Source organism: Lissotriton helveticus, chromosome 5_1 (assembly GCF_964261635.1).
Source record: "Lissotriton helveticus chromosome 5_1, aLisHel1.1, whole genome shotgun sequence".
Classification (NCBI taxonomy): domain Eukaryota; kingdom Metazoa; phylum Chordata; class Amphibia; order Caudata; family Salamandridae; genus Lissotriton; species Lissotriton helveticus.
The window spans coordinates 1875276184-1875298718 of record NC_136065.1 but is presented as its reverse complement, the minus strand read 5'-3'; the positions used below and the strand labels follow the sequence as shown (position 1 = coordinate 1875298718).

General features: G+C 42.5%; 1 protein-coding gene across 1 annotated transcript in view; it reads right to left on the bottom strand.

Annotated features, from left to right (window-relative positions):
* Positions 1-22535, bottom strand: part of VAT1 (vesicle amine transport 1) — a 239352-nt gene that overhangs the window by 96235 nt on the left and 120582 nt on the right. The window contains exons 2-4 of the mRNA XM_078645317.1: positions 18590-18797; positions 8871-9041; positions 8274-8363 (exon numbers count right to left, since the gene is read on the bottom strand). Coding sequence (XP_078501443.1) covers positions 8274-8363; positions 8871-9041; positions 18590-18797 — 469 coding nt within the window. The remainder of the gene's footprint in view (positions 1-8273; positions 8364-8870; positions 9042-18589; positions 18798-22535) is intronic.

Here is a 22535-nt window from a genome sequence, read left to right as displayed (position 1 = left end):
CAGTCCTATTCAGGTCCCAAGTGCAACTCCTCCCTCACGTCTAGATGCAGATTTCTCTATTCACCACTGGGCGGACTCACCCTGTCTCCTGGAATCCCCCAACCCCGTCACTCAAATTCCAGACAAGGAATACACATCCTAGCAGAGGCAGGCATGGATAGTTAGACAAGAAAATACCTACTTTCTAAAAGTGGTATTTTCAAACACAGAATATTAAAACCATCTTCACTAAAAGATGTATTTTATCATTCCGAGTTCAGGCATACTAAACTCGAATTTCTACCATGTTCCCTGAGTCAGTTAGGATTATAAAATGTAATAATCCAACGGCCCATTCTGGCCTATGGAACAGGTAGCCTTGCAATAGTGAAAAATGAAAATAGCTGTAATTCACTATTAGGAAATGCCACACACATCAGGGCTTGTCCTACCTGATCCTTACAATGCACCCTGCCCTTGGGCCTACCATAGGGTTGACTAATATGCAGAAAGGGGAAGGTTTAGGGAGTGGCAAGTGGGTGCACTTGCCCAGTTGGCATGGCAGTACCAGACTGCACACAGGCTCTGCAATGGCAGGCCTTAGACACATTTTACAAGGCTGCTTCAGTGGGTGGCACAACCAGTGCTGCAAGCCCACTAGCAGCATTTGGTTTACAAGTCCTGGGCACACTCTGTGCACTGTACTAGGGTCTGACAATTAAACCAAACCAGCCAATCATGGAATCACTAATCCATACATCGATTTACAATAGGGAGAGCATATGCATTTTAGCACTGATCAACAGTCGTAAAGTGCCACGAGTCATAAACCCAACAAAAACAGGTCAGACAAAATACAGGAAGGCAAAAAGTTCAGGGATGACCCTGCAAAAAGGGGCAAGTCCAACAGTCCTGAACTTGGAACTGGGACAAAGGAGGGTAGTTCGGAATCCATTTTTATACACCTTTACTAGCAGGGGCGGTTTCAAACTTCAGAACACATTTGGTGTGGTTATCTTTCAAATAGCCTTCTCATGCAGCTCTCCAGACATAGCCTTTGTTTAAAGTGATGCTTTAAACAGGTGGCAGTTAAGCTGCATCCAAGATGGAGCACCACAATATAGATACAATGAAGTGAGCGATTTTTGCAGCTGAATGTCTTAACATTCTGGAGCAGAAATCAGACAGAAAAGAGGGCAGAGACCTAAAAACTGCTTCACCTTGAACAGAAACTGCACTTTGAGCCCTCGCCCCCCAACCGACTAAATAGAAGTTCTCAGGAACAATTAATCAGCTAACTGTTCCATTAAAGTGCTTAAACGCCCACCCCCTCATGTCCCCTCCATAGCTCTCCCCAAGACTAGTAAAAAGTTCAAAGGAATAACTGTCAGTTGAGAAAGTGTATTGAATAGAAGTCTGTTTGAAACAATACTGGTTGAAGTACATAGTGGAAACAATCACCTTGCTACAAGACGTGTCAACGTTTTCCTGTGCAAACGTTATAAAGTTTTTCTGCAACTCAAGATAACAAATATTGGAAATAAAATCCCAGAAATCCCCCTTTACAATCTAACTTTCCGAAAGGTTCACATTATTTTTCTTCCACGAAAGCTTTACTGAAAGTGGCAAACTTTGAAAACTTCATGTAGTGCAAAATGCAAACTTTTAGGTTCTCTGAAATGTAGCTTCTGTCTGCAACTCAATGCCTAGCAGACAGCAATTCCCTGTCCACCACAATCCCACCCTTCCCAAAAACATAACTGATGAATCAACTGTTGATCTGCCACTAGGGAACTACAGGTTTGCATGTACAGTGGAAAATAAGCTAACATTTTTCACCTGCACAATCATCTCCGGATACTGGAGTAGAGGTTTAATCGTGCAGCATGACGGGACGAAAGCATGTCAAACTGTTGCCAAAGAAAATGCAAATGTTCAGATATACATAACCTTTGAAATACAATCTGATCAGCTATAAAAACTGTCAAGCAAATTCCAAGCAGGTCTACTGCATGTTCAGAGAAAGAAGTCTGTTTTTTCACGGCTGGGTCTAGATGACATTTTCAGAGCACCTCGCCCACGCATGAAGCTCAGACAATGCTTCATACAACCACAGCATTGCAATAAATCATGCTCGGTCTTCAGATCTAAGAGTGTAACATGTGGGGAGACTGATAAGTGAATTTACAATTACATTGTGTACTTTGTTCATAGGACTTTGCAGTAACAAATGGTGGCATGATGAAAACCGATTACAAAGAGCCACTGGGCTACCTTAATGTCTATTAGAACATTGGAATGTTGGGAGCTCCATTGAAAAAAATTGAGTGCTCCGGGCTTATAATGGCTGGTATAAGCCTGAAGCTCCAATATTCCAATGTTTTTGTTCACAGCTCTGGCTGTGAATAAAGGCTTCAAGGACCCTGAGGGGATTCCAATCCCCTCACGCTCCCATAAGGCTTTGTTCTTTTTTGCTAGAACATTCTGCCCTCTAGTGGTAGAATGTTCTAATAGCCCTTCGTAGCTGGGCTATACCGGCTATTAAAAGGCCCTCTCCAGCGTTAAAGGCCCCGAGCCGAAGGCGAGGGCCTTTAACAAGGGAGAGGGACTTTAATAGCCGGTATAGCCCTCTACGGCGGGCTATAAGGCTATAGTAAACGGACATAAAAGCAAGAGGCACATGACACATCTGTCTGAAAGAACCCGGCTTCTGTTAACTGGAGTAGAAGAGCTACACTGTGCAGTGGAATTCTGGTTAGCAAGCAGAAACGCCAGCGATGCTCTTCAATCTCAACTGGAACTAGGACATCTCAGTAAAGCAGCATGGTCATATGTACGCCTTTAACACAGTTTTAATGTTGCAGGGACATCAACAATTCAAAGTCTTAGGACTTTGAATCTTCCACACGTGTTAAATTTAATTATTCCTTCTATGGTTATTTGCCCTCACCCCTAAATTGAAATACCATTAGATACTATTGCAGCAAACTCTAACCGAAACCCATTTCCCTACCTATATCCTAGCACATGTACTCCTGCTCATTATGCCTGCCCCTTTTCCTACTTAGCCAGTTTTGCACATTTGCTTATCGCACATTCTTAGTTTGGGGGAGCGAAGGAGGGGTTGAAATTCCACAATGAGTTAGAAAGGGGGGCCTGTAATTAGCAGAGGTAAGTACCTTTGTCCATGTAGGGTCTCTTGCTTCTAGTCAGGGTACGGGGGATACACACTTTAGATAACCCCTGCTCACCCACTTGGTAGCTTGGCACGAGCAGACAGGCTTAACCCAAAGGTAATGTGTAAAGTATTTGTACTCAAAACACACAGTAACCCAGTGAAAACACTACAAATGGAGACCACACCAGTTTAGAAAAAATAAGGTATGTTTATCTAAACCAAACAAGGCCAAAACTGTAAAAAAACAACACATATGTATCCAAATAGCACTTAACAGTTCTTTGCAGAAATAGCACTTGTAGAAACAAATCTCTACCTGGGGCTATTACGACATTGTGACAAGCATAAATCCAGACTACGGAGCCAACCTCAATGTGCGCGGCATATATCCAGGCTACGGCGCAGACCTCAATGTGAGCGGCATCAGCACAGAGTCACGTGGGCCCCCAAACAATACCTAGGAAAACGGGGTCTATGGACGATGCACGGCGTAGGAGGCGCAGAGGTAGAGCCCAGTTGCCACGGGGGGAGGGAAAGCATTGCGTCCACAAGGAGACATGTAGTCCAGGGGAAGACTGCAGCGTTGGCAAGGAGGCATCAGTTCTGCTGAGGTGGTGCAAAGTCAAATAGCTTGTGGTGAGGTGGTGCAAAGTCAAAGAGCTTGTGGAATCACCCTTTTCTGTTCACTGCATGGGACAACTGGAAGGTGGCACTGGTGGTGTCTGTGCGAGCGCTGGCGTTTGGAAGGATTACTGCAGCCATTGGAGCTGCGGTGCAGGCGGGGCAGTACACCGTACACTTCACGAGCGGTGCCCCTGGCCTTGGTGCAGGTCACAGTGTCACTGGCAACGTCTGTTTTTCATGCTTTCTTTGAGATTCTTCCAGCTCCCAAAAGCAGGAACAACCTGTAGAGGCCCAAAACTGGAATAGGCAACTCTTGGCAGGTCAGAACTCCAGCAGTAGAGTTCAGGTGAGCTGGAGGTGAAGTCGATGTGTCCCTGAGACTTCCGAACAGGAGCCAGCACACACAAGCACTTGGACAAAGTCTGGGACTTTGCTGAAGAATCTCCTTTTCCTTGGCAGAAGCAGCAACTACAGGCCAACCCAGCAAATGCACACAGCAAAGGGGCTGTTCTCCCACTTCCAGCTCTTCTGCTCTTTGCCTTGGCAAAAAGGTTCCTCGAGTCCAGAAGTGATCTAATTCCCTGGGGTTTAAGGTCCACTAATTATACCCCATTTTGGCTTTGTTCTCCTTGTGGCAAGGGTTTCTGAGCCCAGTCCAAACCAGTCCTGCCCTCTATAGTGCAGCATCACTACAGGAGGTGGTGACAGAATTGTGCAGAGGAGACACTGCCTATTCAGGTATAAGTGAAACTCCTCCAACCACTCTAAATGCAGCCAAGGTCTATTCTGCTCAGAGTCACCCAGTAAAGGCAGGACACACCTCACTCCCCTTGTGGGGGTCTACAGTGAACGCACAACCCCACCACCTGTCACTCCAAAACGAGAGAATCAATACCCAAACCAGCAGAGGCACACAGAATTGTTAGATAAGAAAATGCCTACTATTAAAAGCAGAATTTTCAAACAATTAAAAAACTCTCTCTAAAAAGATGTGTTATTAAATTCTGAGCTCAGACAGCCTAAACGCCATTTCTCCATCTTGCCCAATGGTCAGTTATACTTGCAAGATGTTACCAAGTAACTGCCATGAGCCTTTATGATTTAATGGTGAAAAACTAAATTGTTAGTATTTCATTATCAGGACACGTAAAAACACCAGCACATGTCCTACCTTTTACCTACACTGCCGCCCTGCCCATGGGGGTAGGTACCTTGGGCCTTCCTTAGAGGTACCTTACATGTAAGGAAAGGGAAGGTTTGGGCCTGGCTAGTGGGTGCGCTTGCCAAGTCAACATGGAATTTAAAAACTGCATACGCAGGCACTGAAGTGGCAGGTCTGAGTCACATTTGAAAAGTCTACTATTGTGGGTGGCACAATCAGTGCTGCAAGCCCACTAATAGCATTTGATTTTACAGGCCCTGGCACACTTAGTGTGACTTACAAGTCATCAAATGGCCAATCACAGATAACCAAACATAATAATTTACACAGGGAGCTCTTGCGCTTTGACACTGATCACCAGTGGCAAAGTGCCAAAACATCCAAGCCAGCAAAAACTAAATCTAGCACAGCATCAAAAATACAGGAAGTAAAGACAAAACGTTTAGGGAAACCATGCCAAGGATGCTAAGTCTAACAATGAGAGAAAGAGCTTCCTTTTATTGAAAAAGGGTTTCTTTATTTTGGGAACTCTAATCGGAGTTTCACTAAAAATCGGTGGGGCCTTATGCTCTAATAAAAACGTTCCAAGGACCCAACGTGAAAGAGCAAAAACTTGTGCCAGTATCTGGGTGGGGTCCTGTGTTGCACACTAACAAGATTTACAGGCAAACCTAATTGCAGCCTTAAAGACGATAGAGGGTCACAGAACTTCCTTGACCTGCAGTTGATGCAACTGTTCAGATTAAGCCAGCTACAAGCTGCAGAACCTCATGGTTCAGGGATAGGCTTTCCCACCTGTGCCATCCGCCCCACATGAATAATTTCTGCGAGGCATTGCTCTTTTCAGGGTAGCTACTCTGATTCTTGACATTTTAGCTTTCACTCTTCCAAGTACAGCTGTATTAGACCAGAAACAAAGCCCTGGTCACACCTTTGGCCTGAGCTCCTCTACATAACTAGCTGAGTTCAAAGGCATTCCAAGAAATAAGACATATTGATGGTTGGATTCTACTCAATTCTGTGGCAACATATATATAGTAAGTACCTTTAAAAAATGGTATTTCCATCAAGTGCATTCATTGGCAAGGGGCAGAAGGGGATCCAATTAGGACAACTTGTAGGGAAGGTTCTTGTTTTTCAGATCACCCCAAGCTCATCAGAAAAGGATGTTTGGGCAGCCATTGGGAAAACCGAGAGAGAGACCTGAGGTAGAACACAGCGCAAAAACAGCAACATGTACAAAAACCGCTTTGGTTAATTATTTGTTGCAAGGTACGTGTCTGGGCTGAAGATAGAGATGCGGACCAGTGGACTTCAAAGATGGGAAACTATGGAATTGCAGTCATCCTGGCACAGGGATCAACTTCTTGTGTAACCTCCAATTGGACCTTTCACAGCACACCACTCAGATTCGGACTAGGTCTTCAAGACATAGGTACAATCCGAGGTAAGCATTACAGTTATGGAAAATCAGTCCTCAGATCTGCTAGCATCTAGCCATTTGGTCTGTACTATGCCGGCCAAAATACACGTCCTCGTGACCAAATGTGCCTTCCTCTATTTCTGATGTACTAGCAGTGCTCTGAAAACTTTCCCCCACAAGCTACGCCCTATTTGAATATTTGGCCACCGTAAAGCCATCCCTCTTTCACCCCTTCCATCACCCTGCCAGTTACAGGCAACCACAGATTTTACAGAGGTGTTAAAAAGGGAAATATGTGAATGTTTGCTGGCATGGATATAAATTAGCTACTACTACCCATAGGCTTGTGGGGGGGTGGGGGGGGGATGAAAATCACTACATTTCGCTATGGGAGTGGGTACTCTACAAACTGATTGTCACACAGTTTAGATCTCTGATTTGGGGGCAAAAAAAAAATGTTAAGACTCCCCAAAAGATCCAGATGGAAGACTACTGGTCTGAAACATAGCATGGACAAAGAATAGAGCCCAGAGATGGCCATTTTAACACCTCTAATATTAACAATAATAAAGTCCCAAGGAAGACTACAAGACTAGCCTACTGCATCGTTCACTGCGTTTGAACTCTGCACCTCTTCAAGCCACCTTACTACAGTCAGCTGCCTAGCTGGTTACTGGAGCAAAAAAGTTCTTAGCACATCTCCCATTGTAAAAAATCTTAATTGGCTCCCATTTCAAGTAAGATGGCATGTGTTAAGCATAAAAAAATACGAGCCACCCAACCTCCCTATTACAAACGGTCAATGAAAAACTAGAGGCAGATGCTGCCCACTTATAAAAATTGCTAAAACTACAGAAGCCAGAACTACTAAGTAGGCATACTTTTGACAAGCTGCCAAGATTGCGGAACTCCATCTCGGACTTCATCAGGCTAAACCCGAAACTTCCTGCGTTCCATAAGACCTTGGGGTGTAGTAAGTAAGATTCTGAGTCAGAGAGGCTGTGTGTTTTTAAAGTCATAAACCACGTCAGTGTTGGACACCACTTTCCTAGTGGTCCCCGCTACAGAAATACTTTAAGGAAAATAAAACTAAACAAACTGGGTCTGTCAAAGTATATGAAGAGTAGATTAATAGAGGGGCATGGCTTCAGGCAAGAACTTTTACTGAAAACGTAGCAAGAGTTACTCTGCTATTGAACACCAGTTAAGGTAAAATGGGTGGATAGTTTAGCAAAAAAATCTATCTTCCTCCCGATTGACACTGATCAATATTTATATCAATTTATATGAATATTCTAAATCTTACCTAAAACTAAGGCTATGTTAAGTTTTTTTTCTTACGGCAGCATGCATCAGATAAATACAAGATAACTTGACGGAACGAAATGAGAAAGAGCTCCAATAGTGTTAGGAAATAAAATAGCACCCCCGAATTGGCAAAACGTGATTTTTAAGAGCTACTCCGATGGGCCTAAGAAAATCCCAGCAGCAAACAAAGCAGATACATCACACTTGTAAATAGGTGCCTTACCACAACATCTTATACAGGTTTCCATAGTTGCACCTTCCACATATATGGAGTAGGTATAAGTGAAGGGTGATTTTACAAGCTGCAGAGGTTGATTTTAAATGAAAGATATAAAAAGGTAGCATATAGGAGTTATTTGGAGAAAATATTCGGAGAACTTAAAAAAAATTTCCCTTCCCCACCTGAAAATACATAATGGTGTAACTATTTCATAGCTATCAAGTGGTAAGTGTATTAGCTGAAAACAAGTTAAGACTGTTAGAGGGCGCCACATGACAGCCACTTGGAAGCTCAGGCATTTTCTATTAAGGTTTGGCATTCAGTTATTCTTAGTTATGTAAGTAAGAGGAAGTCGCATGTTAAACATTTGCACACTAACCGTATATTATGAGTTTTCCCATTGGCTTCAATAGATTAAATGCTTTGCATGTGTCCGAGCCACCCAACGGATCCAAGACGATGTCCACACCTATCAATAAGAGAAGAGTAAAAAGCAACATGAGCATTCGAGTCTGAACCCTCCATCTGTGGCAATGTCACCGACTCTCAGCCAGCAACACATTTGTCTTCAAGCCACACACACAGATACCCTTTACACGGGAAGGCACCACTGGCAGGAACCAACCAATCTATTTGCGTGCAAAATGCCAAACTTTGGGCAGAGGGGAGTGCAGGCAGAGTAGATCTACAAAGGAAATGGTCTTTAGCTTTGATCTTCTACTTCACCTCTTCAAGGCTTCTTACAAGCAGCTGCCTAACCAGATCAAACAAAAACTGGGGAAAGCATGCACAGTTTCTCCACAGTAGTATATAGGCAGATAACACAGATTAACTCAAGAACATACACACACACAGGCTTCCCCTTGCAATATCAAATATGGATAAGGACACCACTACATATCCCAATATATTTATTAAAATTCACAACTTATAGAAGTGCTTTAGTCTAGAAACAAGCATGTAGTCAGGAATTTACCTTTCGGGGAGACTTTCCGGACCTCTTCTACGTAATCTGCTGTCCTGTAGTCTATCGGATGAGCAACCCCACTCTCTTTAAGAAATTCATGCTTAGCAGTTGAGGCAGTGCCAAAAATTGTGACATTTTCTACAGTTTTACAGAGCTGGACTGCCGCCGTCCCCAAACCACCTGGATAAAACAGAGCAGGCGTCTCATTAGTAATCAGCTTGCAAGTTTCCTATACACGTTTTATCATCGATTCCAGACATCCTATTCCCTTCTAAATCTAGAGGATCTCAATAGCGTTAAAAAGCAACCAATCACCAACATGAGAACACCAGACACGACAGTCCTTTCCTATGTCAACTGTCTGGTTTATTTCATGCCAAAAATATGGTTAGTTGTCACCACAGCTTCATTTAAATGTACATCTCGCTGCACAAAATATTTTAAAAAACAGTGATGGATTAAACCCTGTAGAGGCCCTTAGGATGTCGAAATTTCATGGCTCCCTCGCAAATTATCTTCCAATACATTTTCCATTTTACTAAACAATTTTAATAAAATAATTGTATTACGCAGAACTAAACTAAACAAATTCATTCGAAACAATTTAAGAAAGCAGGATTGTAATTTTCTTTCAAGAGCAAATAAATATTTTGATCCGCTGTCACTGGGCCCTTAAAAGGAATTAGGTCCTTAGGGCAGTGCCTATTTGGTAATCCAGAACTGTTAAAAATAAAATGGATTGAGAAAGAATTCATTGAGGTTATCCGTTTGAAAGAAGTCGGAGGGTACCAAATCGTGAATTCATTCTCTTGTTTTCGCAAATGACTTTGGGATGGCCGTCTCAAAATCCAGGGCGGACTGTTTTCGCAAAGGCAAGGTACCCAGATTCCATGTATAGGAATTAAACTTTGACATTGCATAACTGCCAGACAACAGCCCTGCTATAATTTAAACCTAGAATAAAAGTTAGCGATCAGGATGAAATGGTTTTGTACACTATTAAGGGACCTACCAGAGAAAACACAACCTGTATACCTATATTTAGTAAGGTCTCGAAATGCTACATAAAACCAGTTTGATTCATCAGATCCCAAATAGGTTGCTTGCCACGCAGTAGACTGGTGCAGAGAGGGACCAGCAGGAACAAAATGACATGCAGTCAATTTAATGACGTCACAGAAAAAGGACTGCAATTATGCATGACATTTAGGAGTTAATGACTGAGAATAGGAGAATTGGGTACATGCAAGATTGGGATTGGAGGACCAGTGCCAATGGGTGGGTGGAGATGGGTGGGGTAAGTGAAACAGGAAAACAAACCTCAAGACAAAGGGAGTACCACCTAAATGGCCAGCTAAACAGACTAGAAGTAAAGGAAAGAAGACTATGCAGAGGATTGCATAGCAGAAAGCAGAGGCAGCGTGGCATCATTTACTAAGTAAACACAAGGAGATGGACGTAGCACTGAAACTTTCCAGACACTATACCCCAGTCACAGATCTGGGTTGAATCCATCATTGTTCTTTAGCTCACTTCACCACCCCAGTTCAGACCCAGCTATATGCAAATCAGTCTTGACCCTGTGCCTCATGGGAACAGTCCAGCCCGAACTGCCAAGCAAGGTCCTCCCTGGACTGGAAACAAGCATCCTGGGACTGGTTTCAGGGTAACACTCCTCATCAGCCAGGCTAGCTTGAAAACAGTGGCAAAGTGAGCAAGTGAGCCACGTCTGGGCATACCCTGCCAACCCAGGAAGAACAAAGCAAACCTAAGGAGATGGACGGAGCGCTGAAACATTTCAAACACTCACCCAGTCACAGATCTCGGTTGAATCCATCATTGTTCTTTAGCTTACCAAGTTAAAAAAACAAAACTTTGGCATACAAAAGACCTGTTGAAAAAGCCACATTTATTTTCTATATTTAATGAGCGTTAAATTACCACAAGCAAATTAAAAAGGTGATCCATTATTAAATTATCCATATTTTTGTGCACATTTGCGAGCATGTATATTGCTATATTTAATACTGCGAACCCAGCTGAGGATCAACAGAACATGTACTGCCATACAAGATCCTGTGCAACAAGTGGGTAGTTACATCTTTGAGATACACCATTACAGAGCACATAATGTATTTTCATTAGGCACATGGAGATTAAACTCCAAGATTTACCTAGAAGAATTCTGGTCAAGTGAAAAGACATAGGACTTGGGTTCCTAAATCGTCAGTATACCACATCTTCACAATCCAGCATATTTTTTGCATTATTTACTTTACAAATAACTTTTTCAGTGAGTAAACTGCCCCGCCCAGTAACTAACCTAGAGTGTAATAAACCTCCTCTATCACCCACTATAAAATATTATAAATTCTCTAGCTTGCTGGCATAGAGCTTTTAATACAATATATGCTCAGGATTATTGTAGGTTGATAGTTATACCTTCTTCAAATAAAACTCTGTAAACCACACGGGTTTCTTTTTAGCTATGATACACATGCCCCATCAAAAGGAAATTGCCTAGACACCGACATGCATCAGGCAATGGGAATACTTATGGGCTCTAATACTTCGGGTTTCTGCCTTAAAACTACATACCAATAATCAGGAAGCCCAATTTGAGTACATCAGAATGATGGTGGATACAAGCTTCACAAAACTCGAAATACATACAAAGCTATAATAATGAATGCTAGTGCGCAAAAACCTTTACTAAAATTCAAATTATAGGCAAGCAGAACTGAAGGAGGTTTTCATAAATCCTTTAAATCAACGCAGATGAAAACATTTTTAGTGCACATTAAGGCCCTGCACGTATACAACTTAGCCGAGATTTAAGATCATGAAGAAAGGCTTTAGCTTAAACCTTGCATGAGTTTATCTCAATGATTGCTGAATGTTACACTATCCACTCCCTAGTAATACAGAAATTGGAATCCAAACTGGAGTGGTGAACAAGAAGAGAATGTCCACCTCTCAAACCTTTGTGAAACATGGTGGACATTAATGGGCAACTTAAGATGATTTTTACCAATGGGCTGAGATGGATCTTCTCCAACACAATAGGCAATTATACAAGATTAGTAAAAGATTGGGATTGGCTGGTCATTTGAGGGAGAAAACTGAAAGGGGTATTATGATAAATTCTCACGGCTTCTCGGGAAAGCAGTCACAAAAGGAAAGTTGAAAGACTTTAGTAAATATAGTAACTTTTATTCAGGCAAGATTTTGCATATAACAAGCGGACGTTATAAAGCCCACAGGCAGAGTCTCTAGAAGCTCCAGTGTCAGGATGAAATGTATTCATTTTTTTTATTTAAGAGGTTTTATATAGCGCTAGCCAGACCCGAAGGTATCGGAGCGCTTTACAGTATATAGGGGAGAAAAACACACAAAAGAGGCACATAAAAGCGTAAGTGATCAAAAGTTCCAGTGTGCTGGGCGTCCGAGTAGCACATTGAGGTAGAGTGGTTCCAAGGTAGTTTCGATGCGTGGGTAAAGTCCTGAGCTCGGTCTCCCTCTGGGAGTGGAGGAGAGTAGGGGGTTAGGGGGTTAGGGGGCGTGGATGAGGTGGAGTGTGTTGGAGCAATTGCCTGTTGGCAGCAGGGTGTCTGGATCCGTTCAATCCGTCCAGGGCGCTGGGATCACTTGTAACTTCGCCTATAACATGTTTGGTCCACAGCTCCTACACCCCAATTCTTTTTAATAACATTGCAGATGTGAGGGGCGGGAGAGGGGCGAGGGAATCTGCTGCCCTCCATGATCTAGGCTAATGCTACAGTGAAACCTGGAAAAATACACTTTAATGCTTCGACAGACAGATTGGCTGGCTTAACAGACATTAAGATATAAACAAAAATCTTGGCTGACAGACTGGAACACCTGTTAAATGTCCGATTCAAGTGCTCCAATTGGTTGAAAAGGGAAAGATGAAGAGGGCGATAGTGATCTTCATATCACTGGGTGCGGAAAAAAGCCTTCTATCAAGTGGACTGCTCTTTTTTAGAACAAACATTGAAGGGGTAAGAGCATTGTGCTTCAGTTCTGTAAAATAATAGCTATCATACTCCAATGGCAAGGATCAAGTTGAAAGTTCACACTGGAATAGTATGTCAGGGGAGAAGACCTAGATAAGGGGACCCTTTATCTCCAAAGGTATTCATCGCAATTATGAAACCACTTGCACAACATATGCCAGTCCCAGTATATTGTTGGCATTCCATTTGCAGACTATGTGCATCCCTTGCGGAGGATGATTTTACTACCAACCTCAAGAGACACATTTGCACCTTAACATAAAGGATAGACCATTTCAATAATTTCCAGAATGCAGTGGAGCATAGAAACTTGGGGAAATCTGAAATATTACAATTTTACACTGTTCTGATTAAATACTATCAAAGCTCAACATTTTCAATGGCCAGCTTTCTTCATTAAATAGTTAGGGTTGAATATAACTCCCTCAGTATCAGACCTATAAAGTCAACTATTCCCTCCTCCTTGTGGAAATGTGTAGTTGAGAAGATGATCCTGCCCTTTATCCTCCACCTCCTCCCCCCCCCCGTCCCCCGATGGGCATTTATACCACAGGTAGTCTATCTTTTCATGGCGCTGCCATGGAGGTCGGACACAATTTTTATTGTATTCTTCCAGCTGGTTTTTCGCAGTTTACATGGGAAGAATACAGTTTGAGACCCCTTTAATTTATCACACCGTAAGAGTTTAAGGAGTTGTAATTGCAGAGGTCTCAAACTCAATTCCACTCTTAAAGCCCTAATGAACAGATATGACGTTACTCCTATGAAGAAAGTTTGGCCAACTTCTGCAGAGTGTATGATCGATTAAACAATTTACATTACCACAACAATCTAGTCATTATAAACCTTTGTCATTCTTCCATATACATATCTACAATCTGTAACAAGTCAGTTGGTATCAGCAATATTCCCTACAGTAGTTATTTAAGGAAGATACACATTTCTCACTTGAAGGTTAACGTCATTATCTGCTTTATTGAAGACCGTGTTCTTCCTTGTAATTATACAGCCTTTGCGGGCAATCTTTAGCTCTCTGGAACCAGACTTTGGTGTAGTATTCAATGCAGTTGAGGACATGAAATGAATGGACTAAGCAGGAACAGAAATAATTTTGCCCCATTTGGGAAAGGTGCTAATGGGAAGAGAACCCTTTGGGATGTGGCATGGATAAGACCGGCATTATTGCATTAAAATGTACCCCTGTATGCACTTCATTGGAGACATGGGATAGTGCGCTCGCAAAACTAACTTGCCTCTTTCCCCGATCCTGGTCACCCTTCTATAATAATTCACATTCTTTTTCCTGCTCTACACTATGGTCACTTTCATAGGGAGAAGGCAGCAGCAGAGTTAATATGAACATGTAAAACTATGGTAATATCTAATGAGGAACAGGCTAAAGACTGATTTGCATATAGCTGGGTCGGAACTGGGGTGGCGAAGGGAGCTAAAGCACGATGATCGATTCAACCCAGATCTGTGACGGGGGGGGGGGGGGGGGGGAGGATGGGAGGGTTGGGAGGAGAAGAGTCTGAAAAGCTTCAGTGCTCCGTCCATCTCCTTGTGTTTGCAATAGTTTAATATTTTGCACAATGTAAAATAAAATGTAGTGCAGTTGAAATGGAGAGCTTTCACTATGCCCAAATATGGCATTGGGTAATACATCCAATGATTAATGAAGCGGCAACAAGAGATAGGACCTTTGCAAAATTACTCTATACTCACAACAACCAATTTGATAATAGCTCAACTGTATAAGATTCTACTCTACCTCTGACCTTCGCACCAGAGTTCCTATAAGCACAAATACAGAAGAGTGCAGATATGAGGGTCTGATAGAGAAGGTTACTCATTTTGGAGCGAGTAACCTGAAAGCACATTGCGACAGGAGACAGTTGGTGCACTTTTTTATTTATAAAGTTTTTTTTTTGTTTCTTCAACTATTGTACTGCTTTGTTGTAACTTTTTCCTAAAGTGAAGTTCAATCGGTTATACACTACGTATATAATCATGTTTCCCAGGAGTAACCATCAGATATGGAGTGATTGAGGCCACAAAGGAGATGCTGCACTCATTGGTGGTTTTGTCCAGTACTTACCCACCTGTGGGTGAAGTATTTGACGTAGTTAAACAGATTATGGGCTATCCTTTACCAGAAAATCTAGGCATGGGATTGTTGGTGTTGAGTCCCTGAAGACAGTGCTGTTCGGGGCATGGATGGCACCCGGATTTGGAATGTCCGGGAGTAGAAGCGGTTAGGATAGCAACACTGTAGATAGAGAGGGAGGCCCTCTCTTTTAGAGGCATACATGACTCTAGAATATACGAACAATCGGAAAGCCTTTAGCCAACGTGAAGAGATTGCCTCTAAAGTGTGATGCTTTTTGGAAGCTCTTGCTGGAATACATGTTGATAGGATATCCAAAATTAGCTTTCGGGCTACATGTCGGAGCATTAGACCTGTTCAACTGCTATGACTTGACGGGTCTTGGATTATTATTGTATAAAAGAAGGCACAGGACTAATTTACGAGGAGTGGTTGATTTTTGAGTAACCTCCTTGCGTTTGTGACCTGTACGGCATGTTTAGAGGGGGAAGGTAATCTTCTCTTATGGACAGTTTAAACCAGTGTGATCTTGTAAAAAGTTACATATACCATGTACTGCGGAGTGAACCTGGCCTGTATTAAAATTCCTGTTGCAAAAAGCACTAAAAAGCAAAACACACTGCTTAATAAAGAGGCTATAGGAAGAGAAACGCTAATGACCAACAAAACTAGTAGTAGACTATTTAATCCACCTTTCAGGTGGATTCTTGCTAGATGTTGGCGACAGTCTATTGATGGGTCCAAGTATAAAGTATTATTGGAGACTGCAAAAAAAAAAAAAAAGCTGTACTGAAGGATGCATCAACACCTTCAATGTACAGGGTTTTTTACTTTCTGTGTTTGTAATTGGTGTTCCTAAGCAATAATGTGTGGTCTCTTCTCAAAAAACTCTTGGGTAGAAAGGAATCTTCCAGCAGATATCGCTAGGCAAATAATAAGGGCTTAGCAGCACAAACTCTGACTCGCGCTTCCTCCTGTTAAACTCTGCCTGACTTGCGACACTGCTTGTTAATATAAAGGTTTGTATTCAGTGACAAGTTTAAACCCATTCATATAATTTATCCCACATCCAGGCACAGGGTCCATTTGTTCGCTCCTCATCGCCACATCTGGTGGTTGCAATACGCGGTTAAACACATTACATCATTGCCCAAAAGCTGTGAAAGAGCGTGGAGACCACATACCATCAATGCAGTTCAGGCCCTTCAGTCTCCAACAATAATTTCAATGGGCTCCAAAGGATGAGGAAACACATTTACTTGAATAATTCCAAAGGAAAGTCAGAGGAACTACAAAAAGGAAAGATTATCTCTGAACCCAGCTGCCGCATATTTGATCTAGAAGTGCTTTCCCAAAGATCAATCAATCATGTTGAAATACGAATTCACTCTTTCCAGCTGCTGGTGACCACAGATAAGGGAAGATAATACAACATGTGATCTATACATGTGCTGGACATCACTTCCTGCCAGAAAAGAATTTACTTCCTGGTGACATTTTGTCTTTCCTCTCAGCAATTGGAGCTTTCCTTTACAAGCACCACATCTTTCCTGTTTACACATGGAATTGTTCGCTCGTGCAAAAACAGGGCGTCCGTCCATTTATTTCTGCATTTTGGGCTGTATTGCATGTGGCGAAGTGACATGCACAATTCCATGCTTCGTGCAGTAGCACCATGGACAATTACTACAACCACAGTAGAACATCCTTCCTCAGAAGAATGGGCTTGGTTCTATACAAACAGCAAGTGCAAATCAAGGCAGGCAGCGGGCGCCTGGCACCTCTGTATACTGGTCAAAGCGCAGAACGAGCCTGGCCAAGTTTTGAAAATGGTGTTTTCAAGTGATAGTGCATTCAGATAGCTGAGCGTCTTTAATTAAATTCATTACAGTGCTTGGACTAGGCAGAAACCGAAGGAATTTCTCAAACGTGACTGCAGCTCTACTTGGGACTGCACTAAGCACTCCAGCCTCACCATTGGACAGGCTGGCTGGTGTCCCAGGAAAAGTGAATTTGCCACGGTGCCAGTTCTGCATCGACTAAGCAGAGCCTCTCAGGGGAAATCTGGGGGAATAGCTGCCTCATACTGGGCACGGAATCAGGCCAACTAATAATTTTAGGGCATACGTCCAAATGTATTGCCAAAACAAAGTGGTTTTAGGGGGGAAGTGCTGAAGAGAAACTCAAATTCATGGAATACTTAAGGCCTGGCAATGAATATGTAGCATCATTTAATTTTTCTTCCGTAAGCAATCGTGTTTGGCTGAATAAGACGGTATTCTACTTCCTGGTACAGGACTTGAAGATTGGCTAAGGCCAAGAATGCTCCCTTGCATACAGCCATGAAAGCAATACCGCCCTTCCATGCTTTTGCTCTGTGAATAGTAAAAAACATGAACACAAACTTCATATTACCTCTGATTCAGCAGCAGCAGTAGTAGTAGTAGTTCCACTCCCTGGGTACAAGTAACCTCTCGATCGGTCACCCATTCCAAAGGATAATGGACTAGTAGCTCCAAAGTTGGCCACTTTATGGTAGAGCGACCCCTACTGGTGACATAGGAGGCCACCATTCCCTATATACAAATAGAGCAGATAATCTTCGCTTCCTGGCCAATTCCTTGTCACCGATGGTAGAAATATAGGCAAGAAGCCCACCAATAAAAGAGGGAGGCTGAGAATCAGTCTCTACAATTATCATGGCCACGAAAGCACAGTCAAATCAAGCGGAGGTGGCCCACTTTCTGCTACAGCCATGTCAGAGCGCGACCAAGGTAGAAGGGTGGAGTGGTCCTTTTGTGCGGGGAGGGGCAATTCCTACGATTTCACTAATGGGCTAACAGGGTTCGGATGAAGGTAGGAGAAGGAACCAGTCATCTCCAATACTCAGCCAGAAAAGGATGGGCGGAAAGAAAAACACAAGTTCATAAAAAGCATAAATAACTTACCTGCTATTAAAGATCCTATCCCGAAATACCACTCTACCGTGAGATCACTGCGCCTGATTTAACCGCATTTAATATACCACCGTCTCAAGTTTGGAGGGCTAATTTTCGTTTCAGGATTCGAACGCACGACCTACACATTACAGCAGATGTCAGCAAGGAGTGTTTAATTCAGTGGCATCGAATGGCCATCCAAGCCATCACGTAGATGCAAAAAACCCCAAAAAACTACATTTTATGCAAACAATAAAATTGAAGCGATTCAACTGCCATCTCCTGCTTCAGTCCCACATGGTCTTTTTAATCTTTTTTTATTTTTTATAAAAACAAACATTTGCGCACCATATTCAAAACATTTGAAAGTTGTAATACGAGTCACTGCTCGTGGCAGGGGGATTATATAATTACTAAAAAAAAAAAAAATCGGATTCGAAAATCCATTCAAGAAAGTAGCTGAACCTGCTGGGCGCCAGCTTATTTTGTAGTCTAGAAAAGCACTGATGCACTCGGATGTCTGCTGGGTTAGATCATTCAGATAGTGAGCATTATTTATGAGAAAGAAAATGAACAGTAAGATAAGAAAAAGTCGATAAAAGAAGGTCAAAGCAGCTGCCTGTAAGGAGGAGAAAACTCATTTACCTGCTGCCATGTGGACAAGAATATTCTGATTGGGCCTCAGATTGCCACAGTCGAAGATGATCATGTAAGCGGTGATGTACGTAACCAGAAAAGCTGCTGCTTCCTCAAAGCTCATCCCTTCTGGCATGATGTACGTGTGGTTGGCTTGGACAGTAACCAACTCCTGCCACAGCCCCGATCGGTTGAGCACCATCACTTTATCACCAACCTATAAAATAAACAAAGGAAAACTTGAAACACCAGCTTACCAAACTACTTTGATAGATGCAGTGCAGAAAAGGAACACAAGGAAACCAAAACTCCATACTTCACTCTTGATCAGAACAGTTACAAATAATGGGACAATTTAATTGCCAGCGGTTCAATAGGCTCCTACTCTGGGTAACAAATCAAAAAGGCCAAAGTCACCAAAACGCATTATTTGTTAAAATCCCAAGGCTCTGAAACACCTTCCCAGGTAGAATGAACAAATGTACTACTTCAATAAGTTAAACTGCTAGCAGAACTGTTAGGGCCCGATTAGGAGTCTGGTGATCTATGGACCTCCAGGCTCGAGGAGGCGCTCTCCCGACTGCCCTACTATAAGTTGAGCTGTCAGACCTCCACAGCCTGCCGCAACAGACAGGGAACCACTGTTCCCTGGTGATGTTAGAGGCATCAATATGCCAGGTGGGACCGCCGCGCTCCTGCCAAGCATAGTAGGAGTTTCCTCGGTCAGGGTTTTCATGGTGGTTCCTCCTCCATGAAAACCCTGGTGGAGAGGAAACAAAGGGGGCCCTACGTGCCTCTGCACACTTTGTGCATGCACACTAGTTCCTGAATGGCATGGACATTTTAGTCCATGCCGGAACGGTTTTTGGCACGCCCATTGCGGTGCCCACTATCATGCACCGCTTTGAAAATGCCCCACTAAAAAAAAAAAAAAAAAAAAAAAAAAAAGGCCAGACAGGAGGAAACTCCTAATCTAGCAGGCAGTCCGACCACAGCTTTGGCGGTGCAGCAGAGGGGCAGCCCCAGCGCTGGACTGCCAAAGTCGTAATCTGGCCCTTATTGCGTTAAAACAAGGCAACAATACCGCTACCGTGGATGTTTGCCCTAGGTCTCCCATACAAGTTGGCTGAATTCCAGTCTTGACCCTAGCTAGAAAGCCAAGGTTATCAATAATGATACGAGATCAAACATTTGTATTTGTGACTTTTGATGTAATTTCTAATCTTGCCTAGGTTTGTTTTTCAGACTTTTTACCGATATCTGAACATGTACTTCCTTCTGTGTAACAAAAAGGATAAAATGTCTTTATTATACCAAAGCACGCGCGAGTTTCTGTGAGCGGTACATCAATTTTTGTTCAGATTCTCTTGTCAAATCCACTAGTTTGCTAGTGGGCGGCAGAACTCTCTATCCATGTGTTAACTCAGCCCCCATGTCCCCATGGCCTTCAACTACACTTCATCAAATAGCTACTTGCACTGTGGTTGCACTGTAGCTTTCCGTTCTTTCCAAAGAAGTTAATGAAATTCCTCCCACACAGATTAAGAGACAATTATTCCCCATTCTTCCTTGCCTTTGAAGGAAGGGAGTAGGCTCTCCCTTCTTTCCACTTGAAAGTATGAATGCAGCACTGGCACAGCAATGAGATCAGCATTCATTGTGTTTGTTTCAACTATATGGCCTTGAGGCACTTTCTGTAACCACATCCACAATTTCCAGGTTGGAGTCCTTGCTCTGCGTCAGTGTGGACATCTCTTCAATGAGGTTGAATGATTTTCCATTGTCTCCAGATGTGGAGTTAGGAACCCCACCATTTCCATAGGGTTGTGTGGGTGGAAGGAGACTGATTGCATGTCAAATTTAAATCTGTTCTGTCTCAGAGGTGGAATTGTGGGGCGCTGGGAAACCAGTTTGCCAGCTGTATGGCTGTGGACCAGTGTAGCATTCATAAAGGTATTTATGGACTATCTAATGCAGTGGTTCTTAACCTGTTGCCCGAGAACTCCTGGGGGGGTCTGTGAGGCCTATTTAAGGGATCTGCGCCCGTTTTACAAAATTAAATATTAAAACTAAAAATTAAAAGTATATACAAACGCAGAGGCAACATTCAAAATGCTAAAATGCTTCTATATTTGATTGTGAATTAAATATAATTTCACTATCTGAGCATGTGTTTGATGTATACTTGTTTCTGTATTTGTGTATTGTATTGAGGATCCAATTATAAAAATTGTTTCGGGCAGGATACCCGGCTTCCAAGAATGAATCAGGGGCGGTCCACCTATTCCAGTAATGATTCAGTGGGTGTCCACAGAGTCAAAAGTTTATGAACCGCTGATCTAATGTGTTCTGTCGTTCTCAAACATGTTAACTGTAAAAACAACACTACAGGTTTCTCTAGGCATTCTGCCCAATTGGTGATTTAGCTCAATTTATCTGTAAAACAGCAAACATGTATTAAGTAGGACAGACATGTTAGGTATAGGTAAAAAAAAAAGTTTACAATACATTTGTTGCGATTAATTTGGGTGTGTTAAGAAGGAAACCATTTTCTGACGTGAGGTGTAATTAAGATCAACAACCTCCCTGCTAGACATGGGGTGGATCATTTTTAAATGCAATCTCAATTTACTTCTGATGAGAATAGTGTGCACAGAACATGGCAGGGAATTCAGGGTTTAAGGGAACACTTAGGAGGTAAAATGCAAGGTCTTGCGTAAATGGAAAAATATACAGAAAAACTGCAAAAATGTAGATCCATTGTCAAATAACTTTCACATAATGCACTGAATAAGACTTTCATTAGGGGCAAAAACTGTGAATGTTCCAGAGTTGGTGCAGGTAAGCGGAGTGACAAATCTACCACAATAAGGATGTGTATTACAGCACAAATCAATTTCCTCAAAAGTTTAATCACCCAAAATCTTTGAATGCCGAGTAAATTCAGAGATTATTCAAACCACAAACCATCCACAGTTCGTGTTAAGATTCGAGGTAGGCTATGGATGACCAAAGCTGCTGGAAGAAAAATCTTCAAAGACAGTTATAGTTTTGTGTATTTAGGGGCTGCAGGCTTACATGGTAATTTACTACATCTAGATAACTGCTGATAGGGAGGAGGAACATTGTGCTAATTTTAGAATACACCATGTCCATAGGGAGTTAACCCAGAATGAAAAAGAAATACAAAAAAAAGAGAAATGAGTAGGTAGAATCTGGAAGAGAGACCGATAGACCGTTTGCTTAGTAATCCCAAAACGATTTTCCTTTGCAAAAATGGAGTTCATCCAGATTTAGAGAGACACTGTTAATGACGTTAGTCAGGCTAACCCCGAATCATATAAGGCTGGAGGGCAGGAAGGAGCATAGACTCGGGTAAAATAAAAACAATGTAGGCTGCGTAGTATCCTGGGCTAAACATCAATTTTAAAAATATAGCTTTTTATAGAGAGTACGACTTATTGATGGCAAATAGACCGTCTGCGTCAAGAGGTGTCCAGATGGACCATAAATTAGACCTGGACATTTGTTACAACTGAAACTGCAACTTAAAGTATCTTGAATTATCCCTTACCCTCAACTGCTTTTTCCAATGGACATTAACTTCTGTTGGGTGTCTCAGAATCCAATGGGCATGTCCTAGTGCTAGAGCATCTGGACTACTTATCAAATCTGCAGAGTAAGGGACTGAAGAAAGTTGGTTTAAGTAATTGGGTGGCAGTTGCAGACCTTTTAGTGGCTTTTACTTTTCACACACGGCTACAACAGTTGTATCGGCAGATCGTTATTGCGGTGGGGTGGCACTTCACTTAGTTGCTAGCATAGTCTGTTTGACAACAAATAAATGACTGTGGCAGTAGCTGCTCAAGTGACCCCCTCCACCTGCCACACAAGCAGAAAGAAATGCTGGGGCACAGCCAGCAGCACATTAAGGTCAGCATCATTATTCAATCAG